This window comes from Cyprinodon variegatus, unplaced genomic scaffold (assembly GCF_000732505.1).
Source record: "Cyprinodon variegatus isolate N-32 unplaced genomic scaffold, C_variegatus-1.0 Scaffold2, whole genome shotgun sequence".
Taxonomy (NCBI): domain Eukaryota; kingdom Metazoa; phylum Chordata; class Actinopteri; order Cyprinodontiformes; family Cyprinodontidae; genus Cyprinodon; species Cyprinodon variegatus.
The window spans coordinates 2,889,381-2,916,181 of NW_015150455.1; the positions used below are offsets into that span (position 1 = coordinate 2,889,381).

The 26,801-nt window shown below is 39.3% G+C and overlaps 3 protein-coding genes across 5 annotated transcripts; 1 reads left to right on the forward strand and 2 right to left on the reverse strand.

Annotated features, from left to right (window-relative positions):
- Positions 1–4,040: 4,040 nt before the first annotated feature.
- Positions 4,041–19,665, reverse strand: rad54b (RAD54 homolog B (S. cerevisiae)). Its single transcript, XM_015370955.1, has 16 exons — positions 19,572–19,665; positions 18,185–18,332; positions 17,881–18,073; positions 11,346–11,570; positions 10,839–11,141; positions 9,433–9,595; positions 9,110–9,335; positions 8,818–8,904; positions 8,266–8,386; positions 8,037–8,176; positions 7,116–7,406; positions 6,793–6,956; positions 6,469–6,730; positions 6,206–6,272; positions 5,910–6,107; positions 4,041–4,378 (listed from the first exon to the last, which is right to left on the reverse strand). The coding sequence occupies exons 2-16, from the start codon at positions 18,329–18,331 to the stop codon at positions 4,155–4,157; spliced, it is 2,811 nt and encodes a 936-aa protein (XP_015226441.1). The 5' UTR covers position 18,332; positions 19,572–19,665; the 3' UTR covers positions 4,041–4,154.
- fsbp (fibrinogen silencer binding protein) lies at positions 11,843–15,184 on the reverse strand. The gene is made up of 2 exons (XM_015370966.1): positions 14,046–15,184; positions 11,843–13,451 (listed from the first exon to the last, which is right to left on the reverse strand). Exons 1-2 carry the CDS (start codon positions 14,450–14,452, stop codon positions 12,899–12,901), a joined length of 960 nt encoding a protein of 319 aa, XP_015226452.1. The 5' UTR covers positions 14,453–15,184; the 3' UTR covers positions 11,843–12,898.
- Positions 19,666–22,238: 2,573 nt separating the features above from the next.
- LOC107082005 (RING finger protein 151-like) lies at positions 22,239–26,358 on the forward strand. 3 transcript variants are annotated; one of them, XM_015370428.1, is made up of 7 exons: positions 22,239–22,580; positions 22,696–22,876; positions 22,997–23,136; positions 23,425–23,451; positions 24,641–24,803; positions 25,408–25,528; positions 25,719–26,358. In XM_015370428.1, the coding sequence occupies exons 1-7, from the start codon at positions 22,562–22,564 to the stop codon at positions 26,121–26,123; spliced, it is 1,056 nt and encodes a 351-aa protein (XP_015225914.1). In that variant the 5' UTR covers positions 22,239–22,561; the 3' UTR covers positions 26,124–26,358. The 3 variants fall into 3 exon arrangements, with proteins under 3 accessions (XP_015225914.1, XP_015225905.1, XP_015225923.1); XM_015370419.1 differs by having other exon boundaries at positions 22,240–22,580; positions 22,696–22,902; positions 25,719–26,354; XM_015370437.1 differs by lacking the exon at positions 23,425–23,451 and having other exon boundaries at positions 22,241–22,580; positions 22,696–22,902; positions 25,719–26,352.
- Positions 26,359–26,801: the final 443 nt, after the last annotated feature.

Below are 26,801 nucleotides of genomic sequence, written 5' to 3' on the forward strand. Positions count from 1 at the left end.
ATTTCTGGATTCTTTTTTTTTTTTTAAGCTTATGTCTCTCACAGTGGACATGTATCTACGATGACCATTTCAGACTGCTCCATGAATTCTAAGTAGCAGAACTGGCAAAATAGCACGGTGTTCAAATACTTAGTTTCCTCATTTTATATATATATATATATATATATATATACACACACACACACACACACACATTTTTAAACATTGGGGAATAAAGTTTGGAGCTAAAAATGTTTTTGCCACTCACTTTTGTTTGATCTTTATCTAAAACTAAAAAATGATGTAATCAAATTCCATATTTTTGCTAAATTAATAGGAAGATTTGTAACCGAGAAACACTTACATTTCTTACTTAAAAAATATAAATATCTATATTCAAACAGCAAACAAAACTGTTTATCATTTCTTTATAGGAATTCAACATTTCAATAGGACATTATAACTACTTCTACACCAGATTATATCAGGATTCTCTAACTGTGGGTGGAGATGCCCTCCAGGATGTTGATAAGACATGTTTTAGGTTCAGAGACAAAAAAAACACAAAAAAAAATATAAAAGAAATTGTTCTGGTAATAAAGATAATAAAATCACAAGAGAAATTAAGATCAGCTATAAGTTTTACAAGTTCTTGTTTCTTTTTTCTCTTCAAAGCTGTAAACTATTAATGCTCAAATCAGTGGAGGAGAGAAAATAATTGCCATTGGGTGACAGAAGGGTAATCAATATTTATTGGATTCCAGTCTCTATCACAGAGGACAGTGTGCTCTTTTTACCAGGGTCAAATATTAGACACCAGCTCCAGGGTGGACTGGAGGAGAGGCTGGATTCTTTGTTAAACAATTAATATCTGCTCTACTTTTCCAATGCCACCAGACCAGAAGCTACATTTAAATTAGCCTATCTATAACCCCCACCCCCGTTCATAGACATGATCACAGTGGGGATCAAGTGACATGTTAATGTTACTCTGAACAGAGAAAACTACAGAAAATACCAACACCACTGACATTAGAGGGAATCAATATAAGCTGCTCACATGGAGCACATCTGTCTGCATGCACACAGCTGTCAGCCTCTCTACACATCCAGATGTAAACAATCCATTCATTCAGTCCCTAAAGCCGTTCTCTGATCTGCTGGGCTCCACTTCAGATTATGGGGAGGGGTTTACTCATACAATGAGCAGCACGTGGCCTCAGTGACCGAGACAGACGTGATAAAGATCGATATCCTGCCTCGTCGAGGGACACTCATCTATTGGGCACATGTCCGATAACAATGCCCCCTTACAGCCCATCTGTTCTCCAACAGAAAGCAGCTGGTAAAGCCGAGCAATGGCAACAGTTTACAGTAAGTTGCTTGGTGATAGTTGCTAGGTCACCGAAGATTTCTCTCTAAAACATTTTTTTCATTTTCAATTTAAAAGCCTTGAAGGGAATTAATATGAAACGTTGGTTTAGATTTTTATGGAAACATGGAGAATAATTTGAACCTTTCTGATGTTTCACAAAGCAGCAGAAGCAGCTTTAAGCCAAAATCTTCAACAACGACCATGACAAGACTATGTGGATCATTTAGAGCACCTTATAACATCTTATAATAAGCAGAGCTGAGAGGAAATCCATTAAGCTATTTGATAACAAATTCATGAAAGGCTGAAAAATCAGTTTCGAAATGCAGCTTTGGATCACTTGAATCACTTACTCTTTATGAATCTGCATTTTGCCATTTATCTCGGTTTGTGGACATTATTAGGAATCTAATGAAATGTTTAATCAAATATAAAAAGAATCAACTACAACTTACTTGTGAAAACCTTTAAATAAAAAGGAACACATTTTGGTGACAGAGGCGTTGGATGTAGGAGTTTGCTCTACCATCGTAGGGTTGACGGTTCAAGGCCCAGCTCCAGCTTTCAGTGTCGTTCTTTCCTTGGGCAAGACACTTCACCCGCATTGTCAACTGATGGCGGTCAGAGGGTGTGGTGGTGCCGGTGTATGGCAGCCTCGTTTCTGTCAGAGAGCCCCAGGGCAGCTGTGGCTACAATGTAGCTTGCCACCATCAGTGTGTGAGTGAATGACTGAATATATTGTAAAGCGCTTTGGTCAGGTCGTCTGACTTGAAAAAGCGCTAAATAAGTACAGGCCATTTACAAGTTTAAATGTCATCTCATATTTGTTTCACCAGTTTTTCATCTCAACATTCAACAGTATGAAGTGATCCGCTGTTATCAGACTGATCGCTCCTCACATTTTCTGTCTAATCAGTCTCTCCAATGGGTTTCTCCTCTCCTTTATAAATCAAATAATTCGTCAAATTTTACGTATTGTGCAAATGTAAAATATTCCCTGTATGATCATTGACCTCTCTTCAGGATGCTGTGTGTGCGCTGGCATTAGTGGGCTGAAGGGTAAGGATGTCCTTCTAAAGCCAACTCCATAGTGTTTATCAAATTCACCATCAGACAAAAAAAAAATGTTTAAAATTTTTTTTAAACCCAATAGTTCTCATTTGGGACGTCCCAGTTCAATGAGCCGCCATTTTATAAAGCCTACTGTCCTTCATCATCATACCCACCTCTTGAAAATATTTTCTGTGATTTATTCATGCTGTTTTTCAATCAAATAAGCCTTTTTCACAATCCAGGCATTTCCAAATTTTACAATGACATTGACTGAAACTGTAAAGAGAGAATCAGCTGCTGTGATGTGATCTGCTCTACTCCCTGCACTACTACATCTCCAGCTGTTTATAAACACATTCAGCATCTTTTGAAGCTAAGCAGCTATTTTAATGAAGTAGAACAACTATGACGTGAGGTTTTGTGGTCAGGTAATTTACCAACACATCACAACGCAACGCACCAAATGGCTCTGCTGAGAAAAAAATCATTAGTTTTTAGGAATATTTTGTTGTACATATAAGTTTAATCTTTGTATGTGCATTAAAAGTGACTCATCAAGACATTTGAGTAGCTGTTTAACTGGGGGACTGCTGGGAAAGAGCTGCATGGTCAAAATACGAATGTATACTTAAGAATACAGATCAAATGTGGGTTGATAGCTATTGAGTGTTCAAAGTGTTTTACTCTGCTCTGCAATAGAAAGGTCAAATACTAAAAAAGCATGTTTCCATTTTCACGTATTGATAAAATCTCAATCTCCTGAATTTTTAGTCTCCAAATCCGCAAACATACGTAGGCATAAATTTGTTTTTAATTTTAACAAATAATGATTAGGGAGGTCATTTGATGCTGATTCTTTAATTTCCTATTTGATTTGATTTCAACGGTCCTAATAATTTTAATTCTGAGTTTTACACAGAATATAACTTAAAACATAATTTTACCTGTAATGCGTAAATCCTAAAGAAAGTTGGCCAACTACCTCAACAAATCCCTGACAAGTAAAAGTGGGACTCATCACCACCCAGTTATTATAAAACCCAGTTGCTTAACTAATCACACCCAGCATTCAACAACATATAAATGATAGTTGCTGATTTTACTTTGTCCCAGAGATGGGTCAATTTGACATACCTGAATATACATAATAGTACATGTCTCCAGGGAGCGTGCTCTCATACACAGAAACAGTGCATGCTGTAACTCCCACGCAGCAGCTTTGTGTTGCAGGGCGTGAACAGACCAGAGTTCTCCAAAATAACAGACTGAACAGAATGCAGTGTGGCACACATTTGAAGCACGGCGGATTCACTCATCGCTAACGCGTGGGGACGTTGCATAACAAGGAGCAGAACAATGCAGACGGAGTTCACCGCCATTTGATTGATGCTAGTTTCTAGATAATATTCTTCAGATGTAAACTAGCTCTCTAAGCCACCTGCAGAGGTGTAAATCAATGAATATTCCTGACTGAAGGGAACGTCTCTTACATGCTCTTATCTATGAATGAGGTATATAAAATATGTCTGCTGAACCAGACACACCCTTTAGACATTATTCTTTGCCCCCTGCAAAAACAAATGATTTTGTGATCATTTAATGAACAGTTTTACAAACATATTTCATTTTGGAAATTTATTTATTTTATGAACAGAAAGTTACAATAAAGTTTATATAGAAAATAAAGTATTTTTGAAACTAAGATGGGAATACTGTGTGGAAATGTGTGAACAGGCAGGTCAGGTGTTCACTGGGCTGCATCGGAGATGGTGGTCTGGAAGGCAAATGTGATGTGGCTGCGTGCGTGGTCGAGGTAGGGGTCTGAGTAGGAGTGTGTGTCGCCAGAGAAGTGTCTCCACTGCATGAGCTCGGACATGCTGAGATGCTTCTGTGCCGCCCCCTTACGGTCGCCCTGACGACCAAGCTGGCAAGGCCTGTCAGAGATCTGCTCCACCTCCTCCCCCTCCACGTCTGAGAAGGAAAAGGAGAGTGAGAGAACGCATTGGACAAGCTGTGAAGCCACAAAAGCATGAAGGCTGCTGGAATGTTTCCGTATTTTACTACAACAAGCTTGGATGCCCTTTATCTGGTTTATCAGGTCTGGATTTGGACTGGGTGAATGTAACGCTTGAACATGCTTAGACCTATACGGTCCTGTTAAGGTGTAACTACAGGTCAGAAGTTTTCCTGATGGAATGTGAGCCCACCCTCAGTTCTTTTATAGACGCCAACAGTTTTTTCTCTCTAAAGTTTCTATTATCCCTGAACAGCTTCGATGCCCTCGCTGTATGCCATAAGCAAAGATATTAATTTTGCACATTGACGACCAAAGTTCATACTGATTTTTTGAAAGACCCTCTAAAAGACACTCTAACAGGGACATGGGATCCTGCCCCCACTGTGCTTGGGGACAAAAGCGACTACTCATAGACCTCATCCTCTTTTGTGGCTCTCCAACCAACTAGATTGGAGAGACCCCATGAATGGAAGGCCATGCAGTCAATGGGAATCCACACCTTCCAATATCCAAAAGCTAAGGGAACCATGTGGTTAATCTCAGAACCAGATTCTAGAAAAACAGACTTTCTGCAACATTTTTCTCCAAGTTTACAGGATGGAATAGTCTGAGAAGTCACAGACTGGGATCTAGAACCAGGAAACCACAAAGCACAAAGACTCTACCATAAGGCCATCCTGATACAGACCAATACAACAACAGAGCCTGGGCTAAGCTTTCCTCAATGATGCTAAAGTAAACTTTATTTCCCTTATATTTACATTTAATTACCAAAATATCAACAAAATATTCTTTTTTTAATTGAGTCCCACCTCCAGTTAAGACACAACTTAAGAGAGGAAATAAACAAATAATGTGTGTATGCATCAAAGCCAAAGTTAATAAAAGTAAAAACATAGAAATTACAGACTCTAAAAAGACTGACTACTGATTATACCGTATAAGGGATAAATGGCAGAAGAAAGCAAATATCACCATCTCTGTTGGGGTTGGGAATAAATAAATTAAAAACAGTGGAAAACAAGACAGAGAGCATGAGTGGAAAAACATTTCAAGATTCTTTGTAACACTAAGAAAATTAATGAATGCAAAATGTTGGAGATCAAGAGGGGCAGATCATCTGTGTATGTTGGTTCAATTAATCTTCACTAGTCAAGAGTTTTTAACTGAAATATGTTTGACTCATAGTTGAATGATTTATGGTCATGAATTCTTATATTTTGAAAAGAAGTTGTTGTGAATTTATTCAATATATGTGCAGAGTTATCTGATTGAACGGGATTCAACAGAACACAGCAAGTTTGGCGTGCGTTCACAGAACAATAAGTTCAAATATTATTTGATTAAATAACACATTTGCTAATACTAATACAGAACCTGATTTAAATATTTTGTAAAATGAAAATGATTTCAAGGGGTATGAATACTTTGGGATGGACTGTAGCTGCGGTCATGTATAATTTTAAGTCAGAGAGTCGGGCCTACCGTTGACCGACCCGTCCATGCTGCAGCTGCAGTTCAGCAGGTCATGAGTCAAGCACGGCGTGTCGGTCAGACTGAAAAGATCTCGCAGCTCACTGGTAGAGAAACTGGTGTGTTCAGCCGCTTTCCCCAAGTCGACCACGGTTCCTGACAGGCCCTGTTTGGACACCTGTCTCTGAAATATACGCTCCTCAATGGTGCCTTAGAGGGAAAAAGGGCAGATTTGGACAACAAATTTGAAATCATTGTGGGTTTTAACGAACTTGCTCCCTGATTAGCAGCATGTTTTGTATTCTTGCCTGCAGTAAGGAGGCGGTAAATGTGCACACTCTTTTTCTGTCCATCTCTCCAAACACGAGCCATGGCCTGCACACAGAATAAAGTCTTTCAGAACACAAATGGTACATTAGAGCACCATCTAGTGGCTTTAAATCTGCTTCAGTGTTAACTATGAACCATTGGTTGAGATCATCTGACCCATCATTAGCAATACTGAAACAAGATTTAACAAACATGTAGAGCTGTTAGTTTTTCTGCATATGGATGACTGTCTGAATCTGACCTGGATGTCATTGGCGGGGTTCCAGTCGATGTCATATAGCACCAGGTGGGACGCTCCGATCAGATTGAGCCCCACCCCGCCTGCTTTGGAGCTCAGCAGGAACACAAAGCTCTGAGAGTAGGGGCTGTTAAAACTGTCAACCAGTCGCTGGCGCTGGCTTACAGGTGTCTGACCATCCAGCCTCAGGAATGTGTAACCGGCGTGTACGCACATGTCCTGTAGTAAGTCCAGAGTCTGAGTGTAGTTTGACACCAGAACCACCCTGTAGGAACATGTGTTAGTAAACGGTGTAGATGATCAGAAAAGAAAACAGACTTCACTCACCGATCTGAGGGGCTGAGCTGTCTGATGGCACTCAGCAGGTCAGAGAGAACTAAAAGTTTTCCAGAGTCAGAGGTGCTGAATCCAGCCAAGGAATAGGATTCTGGGAAGAGATCGGACAGCCCCTCGTATAAAGAACTCTCCATAGATCCACGGTCAGTCCTCTCCTGCAAGAAGAGCAACACTATCCATCAATATTTCCTGATGTGCACAAGACTCAGAGCTAGGAGTTAATAAAACTGCACAGTGGAGTCACTGGTTACAGCAACAAGTTTCCACAGAGATGAAGATTTCCCTCCTCCTTCCAAATATTAGGCAAACTTAACCTTGACAGTGGTGTGGAGCAAACCAGGATGGTTGCAGAGCTTCTTTAGTGCAGTGATGCAGGCCAGGTGTGTACTGCTTTGAGTAAAGCCCTGAAGGCAGGCTCTGAAGACCTGGTGGCAGAGGAGATGTCTGTACAGCTTCTGCTGCAGCGGGGACGGCATGCAGAACAATGTCCAGTCCAGACGAGGTGGTAAGTAGCGGTTAATGATTTCCTGTGTCCGTCTCAAAATGAACATGCCAGTGAGACGAGAGAGTTCAGCAGCACGCTCTTCCCCCAGAACTCTGTCCTCCTACAGAAGCAGACAGAAGACTCGTAATAAAGAACTTTCTGTAAAGAGGGCAAGGAAACAGACTAGAAAGGGATGCTTACATTCATTATCATAAGTCCTTCCTTTTAGAATCACATTTCATTATCTGCCATTTTTGATTTTGATTTTTCTTTCTGTTATACAAAAACCACAGTTGAAAACAAAAATATCTACAAAAACGTCTTTGACTGAATATGCCAACCTCCTCAGGTGGAATACCTATAGCTTCTCCCAACTCAAATTCTATAAAACAAATCTATTAAACTCCGATTAATAGATTTGCCCACATTTGTAATGAAAACGCAGCAAGTGTCTTCACTTCAAGCCTAAAAGAAACTCCAACACGCCTAACTCCAACACAGACCAATTAATTAATTATTTGTCAAATAATTGTTAGTTACCAGCCTAATAAAAAGCTGGAGCTTCTTACTTCTAGAAACTGGTCTTATTTATGCAAGAATATATTGGAGGATGAAGCATTTTCCAAACCAGAGTTGGGAAAACATTTTTTCCAGACTCTGGTTTTCTATTTCTCCATTTTTCATGCTTTTCAGATTGCAAAGGAATCCTGCATTAAAAAATAATGTTTAAAGTCAGAAAGCAGAGCATTACTTCAGAGCAGGATGGCTGTCTGGAGCGTAGAATTGGTTCCTCATACACTTTTCTATAAGCCGTTGTCGAACCAAGAATTCCTGGGTTAACAAACTCTATAATGGCGTAGAACTCCTGCAGGTCGTTTTGTACTGGCGTCCCTTCAAAATCAAAACCAATCATCATTGATATGGTTGCCAGTTGTTTTTAAACCTAAAAAAAAAAAAAAATGACTCAAATGCGTCTTTACCTGTGAGTATGACTCTGCGGTTACAGCTGAGGCTGCTGAGGGCGGAGGATGTTTTGATGCTGCTGTTCTTCAGCCTGTGACCCTCGTCGCAAATGATGAGCCCAAACTCCACTTTCTGGATCTGAACAAAAAAAAAAAAAAAAAGAGAGAGAGTTAAAGGAGCCTGGTTCTGCTGGCGGTTTTCTTCCAATTACAAGGTAATTGTTCCTCTCCGATGTCGCTACAAGCATGTTTGGTGTTTTATTCAGCAGATAAAACAGGAAAATTGTGTTCCATTTAGACAAATATGGCAGCTTAGGTGTTTCATAAAAATTTTGAGCCAAGAGGCATTAAGCACCCCGACTGCCCAAAAAGCTGGCCATGCAGTGCAGCATACACCTCATTGCAACCACCTTAGGGCATCCATCCCTGTAATGGAGAAGATCAATGGTGGCCTCAAATATTTGTGAGTGGATTTTGTACAATTATGCAATGTACAAACAGATTTATTGTGTTGTGAACAGGTTCATGCTTATAAAATGTATGTTTAGCTGTGTGATGACCTCACAGTACCTGCTCCAGGCCGCGCAGCAGCATTTCGTAGCTGATCACGAGAACACTATGTAGAGGAGATAACAGAAACTCCTCTATCCTGTGGTCCTAAACAGATGACAATGACTGTTAATTATTCAGCTCATGTGAGCCAAGAGGGAAATAATAGATGGTAATTAAAGAAGTTTACTGAGGCAGCTCAGTTAGCTCTAATAGGACAAGTCATTAAAATGTATAAATACTAATTAAGAAAAAACAACTAACAATGGTTACTTTGCTGTCATGTGTTTGGATAAAAAAATCAAGTCCACACCTGATCCACAGTGAAGATGCTGATCCTTTCCCGGCCGAGCCACTTGTTAAACTCTGCTCTCCAGTTCTGCACGAGGCTGCCAGGAGTGACCACGAGGACCCGCTTCACAATCGGTTTACCGCCGTAAGGGCCTTGCTTCAACAACGTCCAGCACAGCGCCACACTCTGCAGAGTCTTCCCAAGACCCATCTCATCAGCCAGGATGGCGCCGTGGCGACCTGCAGCTCTGAAGCACATGATCCTGTAAAGATACTGATGGAGGCAATGGTTGCATGTTTAACAGAGACTTTCTACAGTAGTGACTTAAGGAACATCCTTCCTACCTCATGCCCATAACACACTCATAGAGGAAGAGGATGCCCTCCCTCTGGTGGGGTCGCAGGTGCGTGGTCAGGTGTGGGTCAACCACCACATCAACCACAGAAAGGCCTGACTTGTTGTGAAGCCACTGGTGGTTAGAAGAGGGGCGAGGCATCACCAGCGCACCTGTTGGAATATGTTTCCCAATCCCAAACGCCGCTGATTAATATTTACCCACCTCAGCATGCTGAGTGCTGGAAGTTGCTATCATCTCAATTCGGACAGTAATTATTTGGAGACCGGGGCACTAAGAGAGCAAGTCTCTATTAGTGCATTAGAATAGAATAAAAGAATAGAAATAGAATGTACTGTTCCACAGTGTGGGAAATTCTCATGTTTTATGGAGTGAGTTTTGTTTCATTATTCTTAAAGAAAAGAACACGTTTGGATTTGATTTAAAAAAAATGCAATCAAGCAATGGGGCCACATAGTCCAAAACGTTTGGGGGATTTTTTGACCAAAAATTGTTTCCAGATCAAATTTTCTTCACTCTGGGGGGGTTTTGGTCTAGATTGAGGTGCGAGGACATATTGGTCTGTGTTGATGTTAGGAACAACATTTTAATCGGTCAAGAACAATGGTTTCTTTTGGGCTTGAAGTGAAGACACTCGAACATGCAAACTTTACAATTGCAAATACATTGGGCGGCATCATCCTCCAACGTCCGGTCTTCTTCCTCTTTTTGCACGTCGATAAGGTCCAGTAGCAGACCACATGACTCGTGTGATGCAAAATATGTGTTTTCATTGCAGTTTTGTGAAATATAAGAATTTTGATATGACCAAAAAAAACCCCACCCCATCAAAGCATAAAAACTTATCCAAAAAGGTTTATTTTTATTGAAATTGCAGTGCTTCCATTTCATTTTTATAATCACAATTTAATGGTTATTGGAAACTTACCAACTCTTATCTGTAAAACCCAATTTGAAAGAAAAATGCCAATTGCAAAAATCCATCTGGAGAGGAGAAATTTAAACAAAAAAAGAAAATGTAACATTTGTAAGTATGAAAAAAATATATTTATAAAACTAAATATGGAATTGCTTTAAGAAAGCAGCAAAGCTGATCTCAAAACCATTTTTTGATTAAGACATTTTCATTTTGAGTTTGCATCTACCCCTGCCCTGCCCCAAATTTCCATTTAAGAAATTTCTTCTACGCTTGCAGCAATAAATGGAACCAAATCCACTCTGTGGGATAGCAGCAGCAAAACAAAGAGGCATAGAAAAGCATGCATGTACACACAGGACTGCAAAATATAAAAAACGAGCACACAAAAAAAGTAACATTTATAATCAGATTATGACCAAGTATGAAAAAACATATATAGCATACATTTTTAAACTTTCTGCATTAATCCTACATACCTGGAGCTAAGGGGTCATATCGAGGTTTGCTGGTTTGTTCCCCTTGTGGTTTATTATTTTCTGGAAGCCCTGATCTCCCCAACATTGACGGGGGGCAGAAGCGTTTGGAGTTAAAGCTGCGAGAGGGAGGCGGGAGAGCCTTTGTGTGCGACTCTGCTTGATCTGTCTGAACCTCCTGGAAACAGCGTCCTTTGGCAAAGTCCTCAGCGGAAATGATGCCCATCACCTCTATCTCCTTCCCTCCAATCATCAACGTCTCTCCCTCAGACAGTGAGGCCAGCTCTGACACCTTGTAGCCACTACCTGTTGGACAAACATGCTGCAAAGATCACCTTCCCTGACAGGCCAGCAGACTCTTTTTTTAATGTAACTTTTTTAAATCATATACTAAGAGGGATTTAAAGTTTGTTTTATATCATATAAGAATAGCTCACTCACTTCCAAGTGTGTTCTCTCTTTTTAATACAATGAAGGAAAACAAAATAACAGCAAGATCTTAAGGCTCACCCTTCCCAATATCCTTCCCCTCCATGTCTTTGAGTACAACAGAACGCCCTCTCACAACCAGAACGGCGTCACCTTCCCAGCGCTTGTGTTTCTTCTTACTGGCTTTACACCAGACCACACTAAAGTAACGGGCCCCGTCAAGTGCACAGCCAGAGTCTGCAGGATCTGAAGGAGGTTGAGGGGTTTGAGGAGACCCATGAGTCCAAGGAGGGCTTTCATTTAGTCCTAAAAGAAAAAGACACAAGATTAAAAAAAAAAAAAAAAATGTGGCTAAAACCCAAAATAAAATGTAAGCAACTAAGCCAACCAACAGAGGGCACTCTTACATTAAATCTTGAGCTTCAAAGATGGCTAAATCTTTACTGCTTACATGTACTACAGAAATATTGTACACATTATTTGATGAGGCAGGCAGTTATTTATCATCAGATGGTTATGTTTATCTCTTTAAAAATAACGATTCATTACTTATTTAACAATAAAAGGAATGACCAGTGAAGAGATCAATGCCCTTTAATAAAAACAACCAATGAACATGAGGACAAACTTCAATGCAAACATTACAAGACAACCAGCAACAAATTCACATTAAAGTGGAACATATATAAAAACACACTTATCCCTTTTCTAAAAAAACAAAAAAACAGCCGTTATCTCAGACTGTTGTTTTTTCTTTAACTTATTTTAATATCAGACCATGTTAAGGCTTTTCCAAGTGTATCTTACGAAACAATTATAATAAAAAAAATACATTTTTTCAAAGCAATACAAGTTTTCCAAGTAGCTACAAAATAAGCCCCTTTTATGTTCCTTCATATTTTGCTCAAACGCCACATGAACAGGGCCTGTCATTTTCTTTATTTCCAACTAATATTAGTACAGATGGTTTTACTACTAGCACTTATATTCTTACTGCAATCCTAACCTTGGATAATAAAAACTGAACACTATCCATAGAAAAACCCAAAAAGCTACATTTCAGTTGCAGAGGAAGAAATACTTTTCCCCTTCATGCAATCACAGCGTGAAAGATATCAAGTCTTGTCGCCACGTTTACAGGTTAACAATAACGGCGTTTGAACACTGATGAGCATCACTGGTAAACTGGTGGCTGATTAACCTGCTGGGGTAGAAGGAGAACCAGGGGTTGTGGGAATGTATGAGGCACTACGTTTCCAAAACGCCTTCAAGCTTTCATCGAAAGTATTCAAACCCTGCCGCACACATTCAGCATCTGGCTAAAACATTTAGACTAAAATAACTTTTTTTTTTTTTTTTTTTTACATTTAGTCATGTTACATCCTCTAGGTTAAGTGTATTTTAAGGGAAGATTGAACAACGTGAAACTGAGTGGATTGGCGACTATCAGAGTAAAGATTCAATTTAAACATACGTTGAAGTTTTGATCATGTTTTGTTTTTTAATACTACTTTGTGTTAATCCCATAATGTCACAATAAAATCCAGTGAAGATTATAGAACTGGGGAGGAAGGGGGGGGGTTCGAAGGGTGAGAACATATTTCCAAAGCTCAATGAGTGCATGTAGCTACTTGTTATAGAGGTATTGGCAGCCCGTGTCTCAGCCGGGCAGCTTTTAGTTTCTCCACCTTGATTTTGGCTCTTAAAAGCTCCTCCTCCAGCTCCTGCTTCCTCTTCAGACCTTCTCTCTTCTCCTCTAGGTACAGAGCAACCTTCCTGTGATTGGCCAACACCAGCTCGTGCTCCTCTTTGGCCAGGTGCAGAGGGCGAAACCTATCCGCCTCGTGGCGAGGGTAGACGTCGTTAGCGTAGAAGTCCTGGCTCAAGGGCATTGGCGAGGCAGAGAGCGCAATGTTAACAGAGGAAGAAGTGGGAGACAGGGATGCCTCGTAATTGTGGGTGCTTGCCAGGTCCTGCTCCGTCTCTTGCTCTTGAAATCCATCCAACAATGGACCCGAGTGCGGGGTGACGACGGGGAGGTCCGGCGGGGGTTTCACATCCTCTTCAGGGTCGAGCTGGACCACCTCATGCGTAATACTTGGTACAGGTGCTGAATAATCCTGGAGTCCAGCCAGAGAGGAGCTGCTGCCAGGATGCTCAACAGAAGTGTGCTTGTTATATATCAACCTACAAACAGATACAAAAAGGTATTAGAGAGATAAAAGAGAAATTTGATGGATTCATGTAGGGTTGATATATTGTTAAAGTGAGATGACATTTAGTAACAATCTTCATGTGTTTGTGCATGTCAGAGAGGAACAGGCTTATTCAAAATGTCTAAAAACATTAAAAGCTTCAGTTTAGCATCCAGTAATAAAGGAAACATCATTTTTATGTTTTGTTATTGTGCTTGATCGATTTTCTGAAATATCTGTGCAATAACAGAGCTAATAAGTTAGACATAAAGATAATAAAATAAAAACAGTTAACACGTTCTAAAGTCTGTATCAGTCATAAGCTCCTTGTTGACAAGATTTGTTTTAATTAGTGCAGTGTTATTGATCTTATTGTTAAACTGAGCATTTTCCAGGTCATATGAGATAAAACATTATTACATATCTTGCTGAGGAACATGTTAAATGAGAAAATTACTAAAAATAAAAAAGTTAAGGTGATTAATTGATGTGTTACAAAGTTTTTTTTAAAGTAATGGATGGAAGTATACGGGTTTATCTCTCAGAAAGTGTTTTTTAAAGCCCTCAGGTTAAAGTTTCACAGTACCTGCGCAGTGCCTGGTCCTTTTCATGGATGGGCACATGGTGAAACAAGTGAGGGATCATCTCCATAATCCTCCTGGTCGGCTCAGAGATGCTGCCTCTATACTCGGGCTGGGCGTGTCTCCGCTGCATCACTTCCTGCTTGGCTGACTCCTTCAGCCTCTTGTAGAGGGTCCTGAGGCCCTGGGCGGTGCGGAGGGGTCTGTCCCCTCCCAAAGCATTGTACTGCTCAGCCACGTTGTCCCAGCACTTGTTCTTGTCCACGATGACGGCGTGCTTGTTGGTGTGCTCCTCCAGGATGCGGATGTGAGGCCGGACCAGCTTTAACAGGTCCAGCTTCTCAGAGAGGGTGAAGTTGGAAGAGCGAGCTTTACCCACCATGCTGGATATGAACACGGAGTTGGAGGCCATCTTACAGCATAGCAGACTGAGATGGACCAAATCTGGCCTTCAGAAAAAAAAATGTCTTCCCTCTTTCTGAGACCAACCTCAGAACTGTGGCTCCCCACTCTGCTGGACTTGTCCTTTCCCCCTTGGTCCCCCAATCACACACTGGCCTAACACTCATTCATGTCTCAATTCCCTTCTCTTCTGCTTAAAGAAAAAAAGAATTAACCCTAAGCTTTTGCCTAACAAGGGCATGGATTCACAATCTGGTCCTGGGTTCTCTCTCACAGCTACGTTGCACAATAAAAACTGGCTCTGCTTCTCACAATAAGAATCAGGCTTAACTAGGCCAGCCTCATTTAGGCCCCCGCCTACCAGCAGAGGGCTTTGGATGAATTCCTCTCAGCTTAGGCTGACGTAGTTAAGCCGCTTAAGCCCAGCCCGACCTACTTTCAGCTCGGTCTGTGTAAACCCCAAACCAAGCACAGCAGCAGGAGGCAGCTCATTGGGCTGCTTTAGATGGAGAGGACAGCAGCTGTAGGAGGGTTTCCCTCATAGACAGAGAGGCGCGTTTTAAACGCAGCATTTAGAGGCCGCTCCGGGGCTAGGTGCTGTTTTTTTTATTTTTTTTTAACCAAGGATAGGGAAGATTTAGAATAGTGCTGGCTTAACTACGGGAGAGGAGGGGGGAGGGGTGATAATAATCTGCGCATGCGCGGAGAGGCAGCGCGCCAGCACGCTCACATCCACCAACACACCTGTTTAAGCACGTGCCCGGTGCGCGTGCATCAGTCCGAGTCAGCCACGAGCGTTTTTTTTTTTTTTTTTTTATTCTCTAGCGGCGGAGAAGCTCATTACAAACAAAAACCATAACGGTCATAATCTGAGCCAATCGGTGATAAATGCCAGAACCGAACCAGGCAAAAACCTTTACAGCTTCAGACTGTGTCATAATAAAGACGATCAGATTAAAACGAGGCAGAGCTGAAGCTGAAGAGAGGCTTATAGACACACAGACTGCTCCAAGTTTATATCCAATCATTTCTCAGGGATAGATTAGAAAATATAATTTTGCCTACAACAGGTGAACAGGTATGATTTGCAGAGATCTAATCTTGCTGTTGGTCAGTTAGTTGTATGAAATGGCTAACTAATGTAACACAGTATTATAAAAACAGAACATCAAAACATCTCTACATGGACCTAAAACCTTGATATAATCTAAAAGGCAGTTGATCAATCAAAGTTTATTATTTGTGTTAGATAGGAGGTATTCAACAGGGGGTCCACAGAGGTACTGCATGGTGATCATGAAAGTTTTGGTTGATTAGACTTTTTTTTTATATGTATATATATATATATATATTCTCTCCTGCAATTTTTTACACTAATTGAAATGTTTTTAAATACACATTACCGTAACATGAATTCAACACACTGTAGTAAACAGATAAATGGAGGCAGAAGAAGTCTTTCAATCATCAATACACACATTCAGGAGCTCTTTCAAGCTGGGCACCGTTTCATTCACAACACCTGTCCCAGCAAGGAGGAATCAGAATCAGAAATACTTGAATAATCCCAGAGCGAAATTACTTTTGTTACATTACTCCATCTGTAATAGAGTGACACAATTTCATACAATATATATAAAATTAGGGAATCCCCACTCCATCTCGCCATGTGTTAGATCATTGCCCTTTCTTCTTCTTTTACCCACCTGGGGTCAGATTTTACCCCCACCTTTCATTTCAACATTACATCTAACAATTCTCTAAGACAGCTTTATTTCACACATTGTGAATGTCAAAACTGTACAGTTAGTAGTTTTTACACTCTTTTTTTCACAGACTTATCTGGGTCTGGAAAATACTTGTGCAGAGTGCATAGGAACAAATGTTATAATTTACAATCGAATAGGTCCAACGTACTTCTATAGCAGATTTTCATTAATAAAGATTTCCTTAAAGGTTATATTAGCCATCAAATGTCAACACATAACATAAAGCATTGTAATAGTGAACCGTCTCTAAGTAAAATGGATTAGTAGTTAAAAGTTAATTCTTTCAACATAACCAAGTATAAATTAGGATTGCAGTTAGCTTTTAAATAACTGATTGTTTAAAAACCAACATCGTTTTTATTTTTGTAACACCTAAATGTGTATCTGCTATTCTGCTCTGTTCTTTTACTTTTGACTTAGACAACTTCTATTGTCATCAAAGAAAATGAAATTTCGTTAAGTGCAACTTCCATGACATTTCCATTTCTTAAAGCAGTGATCAAATGTAAACAGTGGGGGAGAAAAAACATGGCGCAAAAATACACATTTATATGGAAGTTCAGAGAATTATATATATATATATATGGTGCAATTATGCAGTGTTTTGTTTTGGTGTTGTCAGAGTCATGCAGAGTCTTTGACATGATTTAGAGTTTTCTCAACAGTTCAGCTATCTGACGGCGGTGGGGGAGAAACTGTTTTGGAATCTGCTGGACCTGCATTGAATGCTGTAAAGCCTCTTCCCAAAGGGCAGCAGGGAGAAGTCCATGATGAGGGTATGAGGGGTCATCCATAAAGTTACGAGCCCAGGACACGCAGCACTGGGATGAAATGTCTTTTATGGAGGGATGAGGAGCCCAAATGATCTTCTCTGCTGTTCTCACCAGTTAGTTTTAGTTAGTTTTTACCCAAAACAGAAAACAATCAAGGGACTCCTGCTGTTCTGTCTTATCACTAATTATAAGGCTGCACTTTAAACAGAGATTTCATACCCTAACACTCAAGTTTCCTCCTCCAGGGTGATTTTATTTAACCCACAGGTTTGATATCAGCTCATATCTTCAGAAAAGCCAATGTTGCCTCATTTCCGCCACCTGGTGGATCATTTCAGAAATGCCACCCCAAGTCCACAGCATTTAACAAGATCTTAATATCACCTTGATGGACTATTGAAAAAGGGGAAATTCAATGTTTCCTCACATTTTGTTTTTCAAAAATGCTTGTGATACCCTTCAGCAATAAGTTATTAAATAATCTAAACTAAAAGATCAATAAAGAAACAAAAGGAAATAAAAAAAAGAAAAGAATAAACCTGTCGATTAAACGACTCGTAAAACCATCCTGCTAAAATCTGAAAGCTGTTTTAAAACATGGACATGAAAAATATGTTCTAATTCTTCAGATAGTACAGAAAAATCCAAACTGAATATTTCAGGGATGGTGAAACAGTTAGTTGGCATTTTGTTTAATTCATCCTTTGTGTCCAGAGCGACTGAATTTAATGAGGCTGCTACAGAGCATCTTGTTTTGTTCTTGGTTAATTTAGTGTATTTTTATGGCACACATTACTCAGCTAAATACATTTCAGCTGCAGCCAAAAAGTATTTGTTGAGAAAATGAGCTGAATAAAAAAAAAAACATAACTATTGCTATCAATCAGTTACCTTACCTGATAGATTTACATCCTCTGTATGGTCACTTGTAGAGTCTTCATATTTTGTCTCTATCAGGTTTTCTTTAGTCTCTGTAGCACTGAGGACACAGGCCAGCACTTTGGACAAGCCTGGAGGAGCCTGGCTAGTTTCAGCCTGAACAGTGCAGGTGGTTTTAGTCACAACTGATGCTGAAAGACTTCTGTGGACCTGCAGACGGGAGTTAGAGAAAAAAAAAAATTAGCAATATTTGGAAATATTTTTCCCAAATAACAAGGTGAGCCGAGCCTTTATCTCAGACAAAATCTTGGATAAACTTACCTTATCCAGAGCATTCTCCAAACCATGTTTAGAGACAAGAGGCTTTGATTCAGTTACTGGATATAAAGCAGAAGCTCCGGGTGGCAGGAACCGAGGTTTTTTCGCTGCATTACCCAAAAGCTGACTGGGAGCTCCTGAGCGTCGCATTCTTTAGGTGTAAACACAAAATAAAATGTTACAGGGTCACTAATCTATATGTATTCCATTTCAGATTATTACTATAATTCAGATTAACTTGTAATTTACCAAAGTATTTTTCAAACCTCTTACAGTAAAAAATTAAATACAAAAAGTCTTTGGTTTGTTATGATCCATTGTGTAGAGGGAGAAAACACAAGAGAAATAAACAGGCTCTTATCATTACTGGTGGTATCTCATAAACCATACATAGAAATCCAAAATAATTATTTAAAGGTCAGCAATTCAACAACTGAATTTGCCTTCTCTACAAAACAAGAAGCTGATTAGGTGAGGATTGTTTTGTTTGCAAACAGTGAGACATTGTTTCAAGACCCAATCATCCTTACAGAAATGCCAAAAATCTTTAGGTTTCTTGGGTGCGGGTTAACAAAAAAAATAAACCAGCTCTCATCTCTTATTTTTATGCAAACTGGCACAAAAAAATCCTAACCCTAATGTGATTATTCTCTAGTTAACATGTTAATAACCAAACCAGTACAATATGATTGTTTTAGTTGGATTAAAATTCACTATGGTTTACAAACAACTGTATTTTTTATGAAGTAATGCCTTAAAATCGCTTCTCCTTCGTAGTCGCAGGTTGAATCCTTAACCTTTTTGTTTACCTCCAGCTCATTAGATGAGATCCTCCTTGTAGCTACATAGAGAAAGAAAGAGATGTACCTTTGCACATTTCATATCAGCAGGATTGATCTGTTGTCAACATGACATAAATTACATCTGTGATTTTTAGGGTGACATTAAAATAACAACCAAGTTAGATGTAAACACAGAGCTGGAAGCCATCTAGATCCTTCAAATACTGTGAGACTGGTAATCACCACAATTACTAAATAGCCTAGCTAGCTTTAAACTAATGCAAGACAAACATTATGATTATTATTTAATTTCATGTAATAAGCTAACTAGTAAAACTGTTAAAAATCCCTCTAAAGAAGTACAGCTCTTGAGCATTTAATGTTAGTGAAACCGAGCAGGATGTTTTCAAACATTTTTGTCATTTTGTAGAAAATTTAAACTGAATCTCAGCTAACTAAAACCTTATTTTTCCCGTCCTGCTCATCAACCTGCTTATTATTCTGAGACAGACTAGCAAACAAAAAGTTATAAATCAACACTTAATGAAAAGTGGCGAATGCGATTAAAACATGACGTAAAATTATGTTATACAACATCTTATACATACCTAGAAGGGATAAATGTCACATAAAAACAAAACGACTCGATTGAACTGAACTTTTACATCAAAACTCTGGACCCGTTTCCGTTTCTCCCGCTGAATTGCGCAAAGAATCTGATTGGTTGAAGACTTCCGGGAGGGGTGGCCAAAATTCTTCTTCTTCTTTTTTTTTTATCCGCTGATGGCAACCAACTTAGGGAGCATTTACCGCCACCTACCCGACTGGAGTGTGATTATCAACGATGTCAGACGGAATAAATTAGCATTGTGTAAATGCACATGCATACAAACATCTATATTCTTACAATTAGATAATACAGTGTTTTTAAAAAATCTAATCAACTGATTTCTTGTAGAATTAAATTTACTTCCTAAAAGGTTTATCATTGAAATTCCAATTTTTTCTCTATTTAGTCTTGACTTTAAGTGCTGACGTTCCTGTGAATATTTATCACATTCTAATGATACATGTTCCACTGTTTACATTTGATTACAGTAATTACAAGTCCATGTTTCTATATTTTGAAAAGAGAACTATGAAGTCCAGTATGACCAATTCTAAGTGAAGATATGACTACCTCTTCTTTCCGCCTTCCATTTGTACAACTATTACCCCCCACAGTCTTTTGAATTTTATACAGATCTCTACCTGTGAAATGATTATCCCCTTGTTCCTGTCAAACCTTACAGATTTTATTCTGAATTATAGATTTACGCTCACAATTGCTTAAAGGAATATTTAAGTTAATAATATCTAATTTTAAGGCCTGTTTAGCTAATATATCTACACTTCATTTCCTTCAATCCCTACATGAGCAAGAATCCAGACAAATCAAACCAAACATTTCTTATTATGAAGATGAACTAATAGGTGATATATATCTAATAATAAATCTAATCTACAAGACTTGCCAGATTTGATACTTAATAATGCAGCTTGACTATCTGATGCAATAATATAACTATTTCCTTCCCTAACACAATCATCAAGCAACCATTCAAAAGCTAGCATAATGGCAATTAATTCAACTGTAAAAACTGCTAGATGATCTGTTCTACTTTTAATCATGACTTTATGGTGTGGGATATTCACAGCTGCTCCTGTTCTGCCACTATTTGGATCTTTAGATCCATCTGTAAATATAGAAATATCCATCTGTAAATATAAATATAGATATATAATATCCCATTCTGGAGTCTTTCCCTTTTTAATAAATTCCCCCAATTGCAGATCAACTTCTGGTGTGATAAATAACCATGGTGGAATTGGTGACTCTGGAACCGTGAAGCCAAACTAAAACTGAGTCAAACCAAGATTTTGAGCTTTTACCGGTATGTCTCCAATCCATCCAAAGCTATTATAATCAGATTTATGATGTTCCCAACAGTCCTGTAGCACAGCCTTAGTTGGATGACATGGCCAAAATTAGTAGGATCTGTTCTGTTTTAAAGTAAGTACAGTAGCAGTTGCACCAAGAGATGGATTCTAACCAGTAAATGTTGGGATTTTATACCAATTTATGTTAAAAGGGTTGAAAATGATTTCTATAAAAAAAAAAAGAAAAAAAAAAGATTTCGTAGCGTTGTCATCACATCCCTATTTAGTGGACTAGGCTAATTATTTATCATACAAAGTAAAGCTACTTCTATTTTAACTTATATTTGTGGTTTATCTAATGAGTTGTTGCTGATGTTAATAGCTGTACATAGGGAGAATCTACTGCAGCGTTTTGTTTACAAAGGATCTGGAGTAGCCTCTGGCTGTAGCTTTTTCCATTGGTTGGAAGCTGAGAATATGTCAATAAGGTACATTTAAAAGACTGAAATATTAATTAGATATAATGGCAGGTCAGTGTTGCAGCTGTAAGCACTTTTACTTTGCAATAAGAACGTTCCTGAATCCCAGCTGAGGCTTTGCTTTGGGTAGTTTGCATGGTTTACACGAGCACATGGACGCTTTTTCCAACTTTCTTCATACATCCATGTTGGTTTTATAGTTATTCTAAACTGCCTAAATTTGTGTGTTTTTGCACGGTGTGCACCTCCACCATTCCAAGTTTTTTTTTTCTCAATTTCTTGCTGAAAACTTTAAATTATTGAGGAAACAAAGTTAAATTCAGAATAAAGCTGATATCGAGATTCCTACACACAATAAATGGACAATAAGGGACAGCAAATACTGGTACTATATATTTTTTATTTGCTTAATATTCACCAAAATCTTGAAGTGGATGTTTACAATTCTGATATGTTTTTTGAATAGGTTAAACATGTCTGTGTTTATGCATGTCTAGTAATTTATTGTGAAAAAAATAGCATGAATATCAATTTGTTTTCTGTCATTGAAAGAATCTATGCTGGTAAATGTGTATAATTTACTTTACGGCAAGTTTCTATAATTTCTTAGGACCCTATATTGAAGTACCTGTTAAGATTGTACAGTTACTCGGTTACTGTCAGTGTTTCACTGCTGAGTCTAACTTATGGGACATAAACAGGATGGGTGATCTCTGATCCCTGTCCTTGTGTGTTTTCTGTCCTCTGATGTAGTGTACTCTTTAATCCAATCAGGGAGGGAGAGAGTGTAATCCATGTTAATCCCAGGCAGAGACAGAGCGACCTCGGGATGCAGCAGATCATTAAAGAGAGACAGAACCACCAAAGATCTCTAATGGCCATGTCCCAACATGGCTTTAATTCTTAGGCAGTAACTGAGACATTTTGCAGCAGTTTCTCTGTTTCTGTTGCTGTAATTCTGTCTCATCTGATCTCATCTAACAGCTGCCTGGTTGTTGTCAGGGAAACCTCCCCACAGAGACGCACTCTCAAAAGGCAGGGGAGGGCTTTGCAGGAGAAGAGACCCTCACCTGGATCTGGATGGAGTAAGCAGAGGGGATGAAGGTGGAAAGAATGCAGCAAAGAGAAAAGAGGGAAGGTTACCTGTGGAGGTGCATGTGAAGTCCATACCTAAAAAGGAAAGTTAAGGGAGGAGCTGGATGAAGATTAACTTTTCAGGTAGGAGAGCTTTAGAAAAGGAAGGTAGTTTGCATTCTAATATGTTTATGTTATCTTTATTTTTTTATTATTATTTTTTGTACTTAATAACATTTATAACCTTTTAAAATCATAGGATGGGCTATGATCTGGATAGGTTTGTGGGCTATGTCAATGAGGGTCTGCTCTGCTGTGTGTGTCGGGACGTGCTGGAACGCCCTCTCCAGGCGCCATGTGAACATGCTTACTGCAGCGCCTGCATCAGCAGCTGGCTGCTCCATCATCACTCCTGTCCTGAAGACAGGCAGCCCCTGGATGTGAGCAGTCTCAGACCACTGTACAGGTGGATCCATGCACCCGCTGACTTCTCACTGTTAAAGCACCTTCATCAGGGATGAATTACACATATCTGAGGGGTTCTGCTTGTTTAATGGTAGGTACATGCGCAATGACCTGAACCGCCTGCAGATCCGCTGTGTGAATGCAGGACAGGGATGTGAGATGGTCTGCTCCCTGGAGACTGTCCACACACATGAGGATGAGTGCGAGTTTGCCTTTATAGCCTGTTCCAACACAGGTAAGAAAACCACTTTCTGAATAAGGCCAGGCATGTGTTAGATATTGAGTGTTTAATTTATGACACTAACTCTAAACTGAAGTTGTATCTTCTTGGGAGGCGTGTGACACATAGGTAATGTGAAACCATTAGCTGAACAACAGGTGGCTCATCTGTTGTCATGGCTCCATATGGTCATCAAACCCCCTCACAACATATGTCTTGTGCTTATATATATTTTTTCTACTTTAATGCACTGAAAAGCTGTGCTTTTTAACCCATCATTTAAACCTGACCTGTCATTGTTAGGTGGAGAGTACATTTGCTACCGCTGTGGTACGTAAAGTGATAATTGTGAACATGCAGTGAAGTTTGTTTTTGCAGTGCTTTTAAAATATACAGTGCACTTTTGTTGCTGAGATATCTGTGAAATGTTGTGATTCTTCAGTATAAATATGCATAAAAAAAATAAAACTCTACTACTTAAGCAGTTGGAAATCCTAGAACACAGTGTTGATAACTCAAATGTCCATGAATGATTTTTTTCCAGCCACAGGTAAAATATATCTTCTGGTTTTGTTTGTGAAAAGACTTTGTATTTTCTTCTTCTTTCAGTAACTTACAGATCTTTCTTCAACATGATGTTGAAGCGGATCTGTGAAAGTTGAGATGCATTTCTGATTTTCTATTTACATTTACCGGTACTAAAATCTTTTTAAACATTTGTCTTGTCAAGCTGTTTAAAAATACAATACTGTTTTATTAATATTATAAATATATATGCGTGTATGTAGAGGGGGGTATTGAGATTCTCCCTTTTAGAACAACTAATGAAATAATAGCTTTTAGGATGTTTAGGAGAAACTGAGAAGCCACCACAGTTAAATCCAAGCTGATGCAACCATAAGATTTCTGGAGAAAGATTTATAATCGGGCAAGAAAAAGATGAATCCATTTGGCATTAATGGAAAGAGGAATTAGGGGAATCAAGCAGAGGCTTCCAAACCTTTTACTCCTGTTGTCAGGCATGGTGGAGACAGTGTCATGCTGAGATGCCATTATTGCCACCCTTGGTACTGGTAAACGGAGCTAAAAGTACATGAAATAAGGAGAAAAGAGGACGCATTCAAACTCTTAAGCTCAACTCAGATCTAAAGCTAGATCGGTCACATTCTGACTCATCTGGTTGTTCCAACTGGACAATAACCCCAAAACAGACAATTAAGCTAATTTTAACTAACTAAAAATGGGAGTTTGCACACTTATGAACAGAAATGTCAGATCTTAAGATCTTAAGACAATAAGTTGTATGTTTTATCTTTCTGTAAACATTGCAAACTGGCCATTAGACAAAAAAAAGAAAATGACTAAAAAACAGATTTCAGCTTTTTTTTGTCTTTAGTTTGTCTCTAATCTTTCTTCTGGATTTAAACCAAGTCAAACGTTTAAAACAGCAGAAATCTGCAGAAATGTTACACAGTAATCATGCTGCATCTGTGACTGTTCGGTGACCGTCTCCTCTCAGGTTGTCCTGTACAGGTAGAGAGGCGGGCTTTGGAGGCCCACCTGTCCGAATGCAACTACCGCAGTAGAGAGTGTCCCAACGGCTGCGGTCATACGGTCCACGCCACCGAGCAATCACAGCACAATTGTGTAGCAGAGCTGCGCCTGGAGGTGGAGATGATGAGGTTCGTTCACAGAGTGTCCACCAAGCATCCTTGTCCTCTGAATCATTACACATTTGGGATGGTACTGTGTGGTTGCTGGCACACATTTGCAAATAAGAAGGAAATGTTATTTGCAGTGAAAATATTAAAAAGTTGTGACTTTTATTCAGCCCTCTGTAATAACGTACTGAATTTGTACAGAAGGAAATTATTCATTTTCAAATGCAAAATAGCTTAAGTAAAGAGTGTGAAATTCAAACCTTTAATTATTCTCAGATTCAGAAGTGTATTTTTTTTTTTGTGAACTTTGACCAGGTCATTCTTAAATAGGAATATTTCATCTATTGTAGCTCTGGTCATCTCTTTAGAGTTTTCGTCCTGTCAAGATGATGAATCTGCAGCCAAATTTTCTTATTTTTATTGGTGTCTGTCCAGAGCATCCTTCTTCTACATGTTCCCAACATGCTTTCTAAAAAAAAAAAACAAATCTGCAGTCTTATGGCTTTCTTCTTCCTATCATCTTTTAGGATATATCATCAACTCTTTTAGTTTCTCTCTGACCTGACTGGTTTGCTGCTTGGTCTTCATAGATGAATCTTATGATATGGATACATTTCCTTCATAGGGCAGAGATGCTGTGCAAGGTGGAGGAGGTGAGGCGAGAGATGGAGTCCCGGCTGGACTCCCAGAGGAGACACATGGTGCAAAAAGAGTCGCAGCTGAAGAGTGATGTAGAGGAGCTCAAGGTGAATTTTCACTCCCTAACAGTTGAAGTAATCAAACTACAAAAGTAGACATTTGAAATTCCCCAGTAAAGCATAAGAGGCAGTCAGCAACTGACCATCACAAGATGAGCTTATTTTGGTTATTTGATCTATTTCCAGCTGTCACAGAAAAGCACACGGATCTATCTGATCGGGTTTGTTATTTCTGTAGGGTCAGTTAACCCGTGTGATGAGCGACATGCGAGCCCTGTTAGGAGCAGAGCGTCTGAGGAGACAAGAACTGGCAGAAGCAGAGGTGGAGAAGAGAGAGCTGCTGGAGCTCCTCAGAGACATACAGCCAATGAGGAGTCAGCCTCCCACTGAGCAGGCAGCCAGGGATCAGCCCACGGGTGACCTGCAGGCTTCCAGCTGGGAAACGCACTCGGGTCTACCGAGACACCAGCAGAGAGAGGCGTTGCTGCATGCCTCCTGTCTGTCTCTGCATTCTGCTCAGGTTCCCTGTGCTGCAGGCCCACCTGCTTCCCCCCAGCTTGGGGAGGGAGTCCGTAAGGGCAGCACCCGCAGTCTGACTCTAGACTGCATCAAGAAGAAGAACCGTGAAGTGACGGTCATCTGAATACACCAGAGCTTTAGACTGAAGCATCTTTTACAAATTTCTCTAAGCAAAGATTTTGAAATAAAAAAAATACCCTTATATAGTCTACTAGTTCATTCATTTGTTAGAAAAGAAATAAAACAGTTTTCAGCTGACCATATGCTTCCTTTGTTTTTGTACATTGGTGCCTGAAAGGTTTAATATAGAGCAAAACATCCAGCGAACTCATTTCTAACAATTTATATTTAACTTATTAAATAAACAAAAAGTGAATTGTTTGTTTCAGTTTAAGGAAACCTATTGTAGCTGGCTAAAATGTCTTAAGAAAAATTAAAAAGAAATAAAGATTCATTATGAAATAATGAAAGATGTACTTTAGTTTTTTTATACATTTATCTATAACCTGCTGTAATATGAGAGGCCTCATAAAGAAACAGACATTTAAATGTGGAGATTCAATACTTTGGTCAACAGCAGTTTTTTGTTATTTATCTTTTCATTGTGGGTTTTCAGAGCCTGGGCAGATGAGCTGAAATAGGAGAAGCAACAAGCTGTGAGCCTGGGGGCGTGGCCTGCATACATAGGAGGAGAGAATTTGATGATCTTTGTGCATCAATAGTTAATATGGTGTACCCATAGAGTCACATTGTGGGATTAGCATTTGACAAAACTCAAAACTTGCCATAAGTGAGATAATTT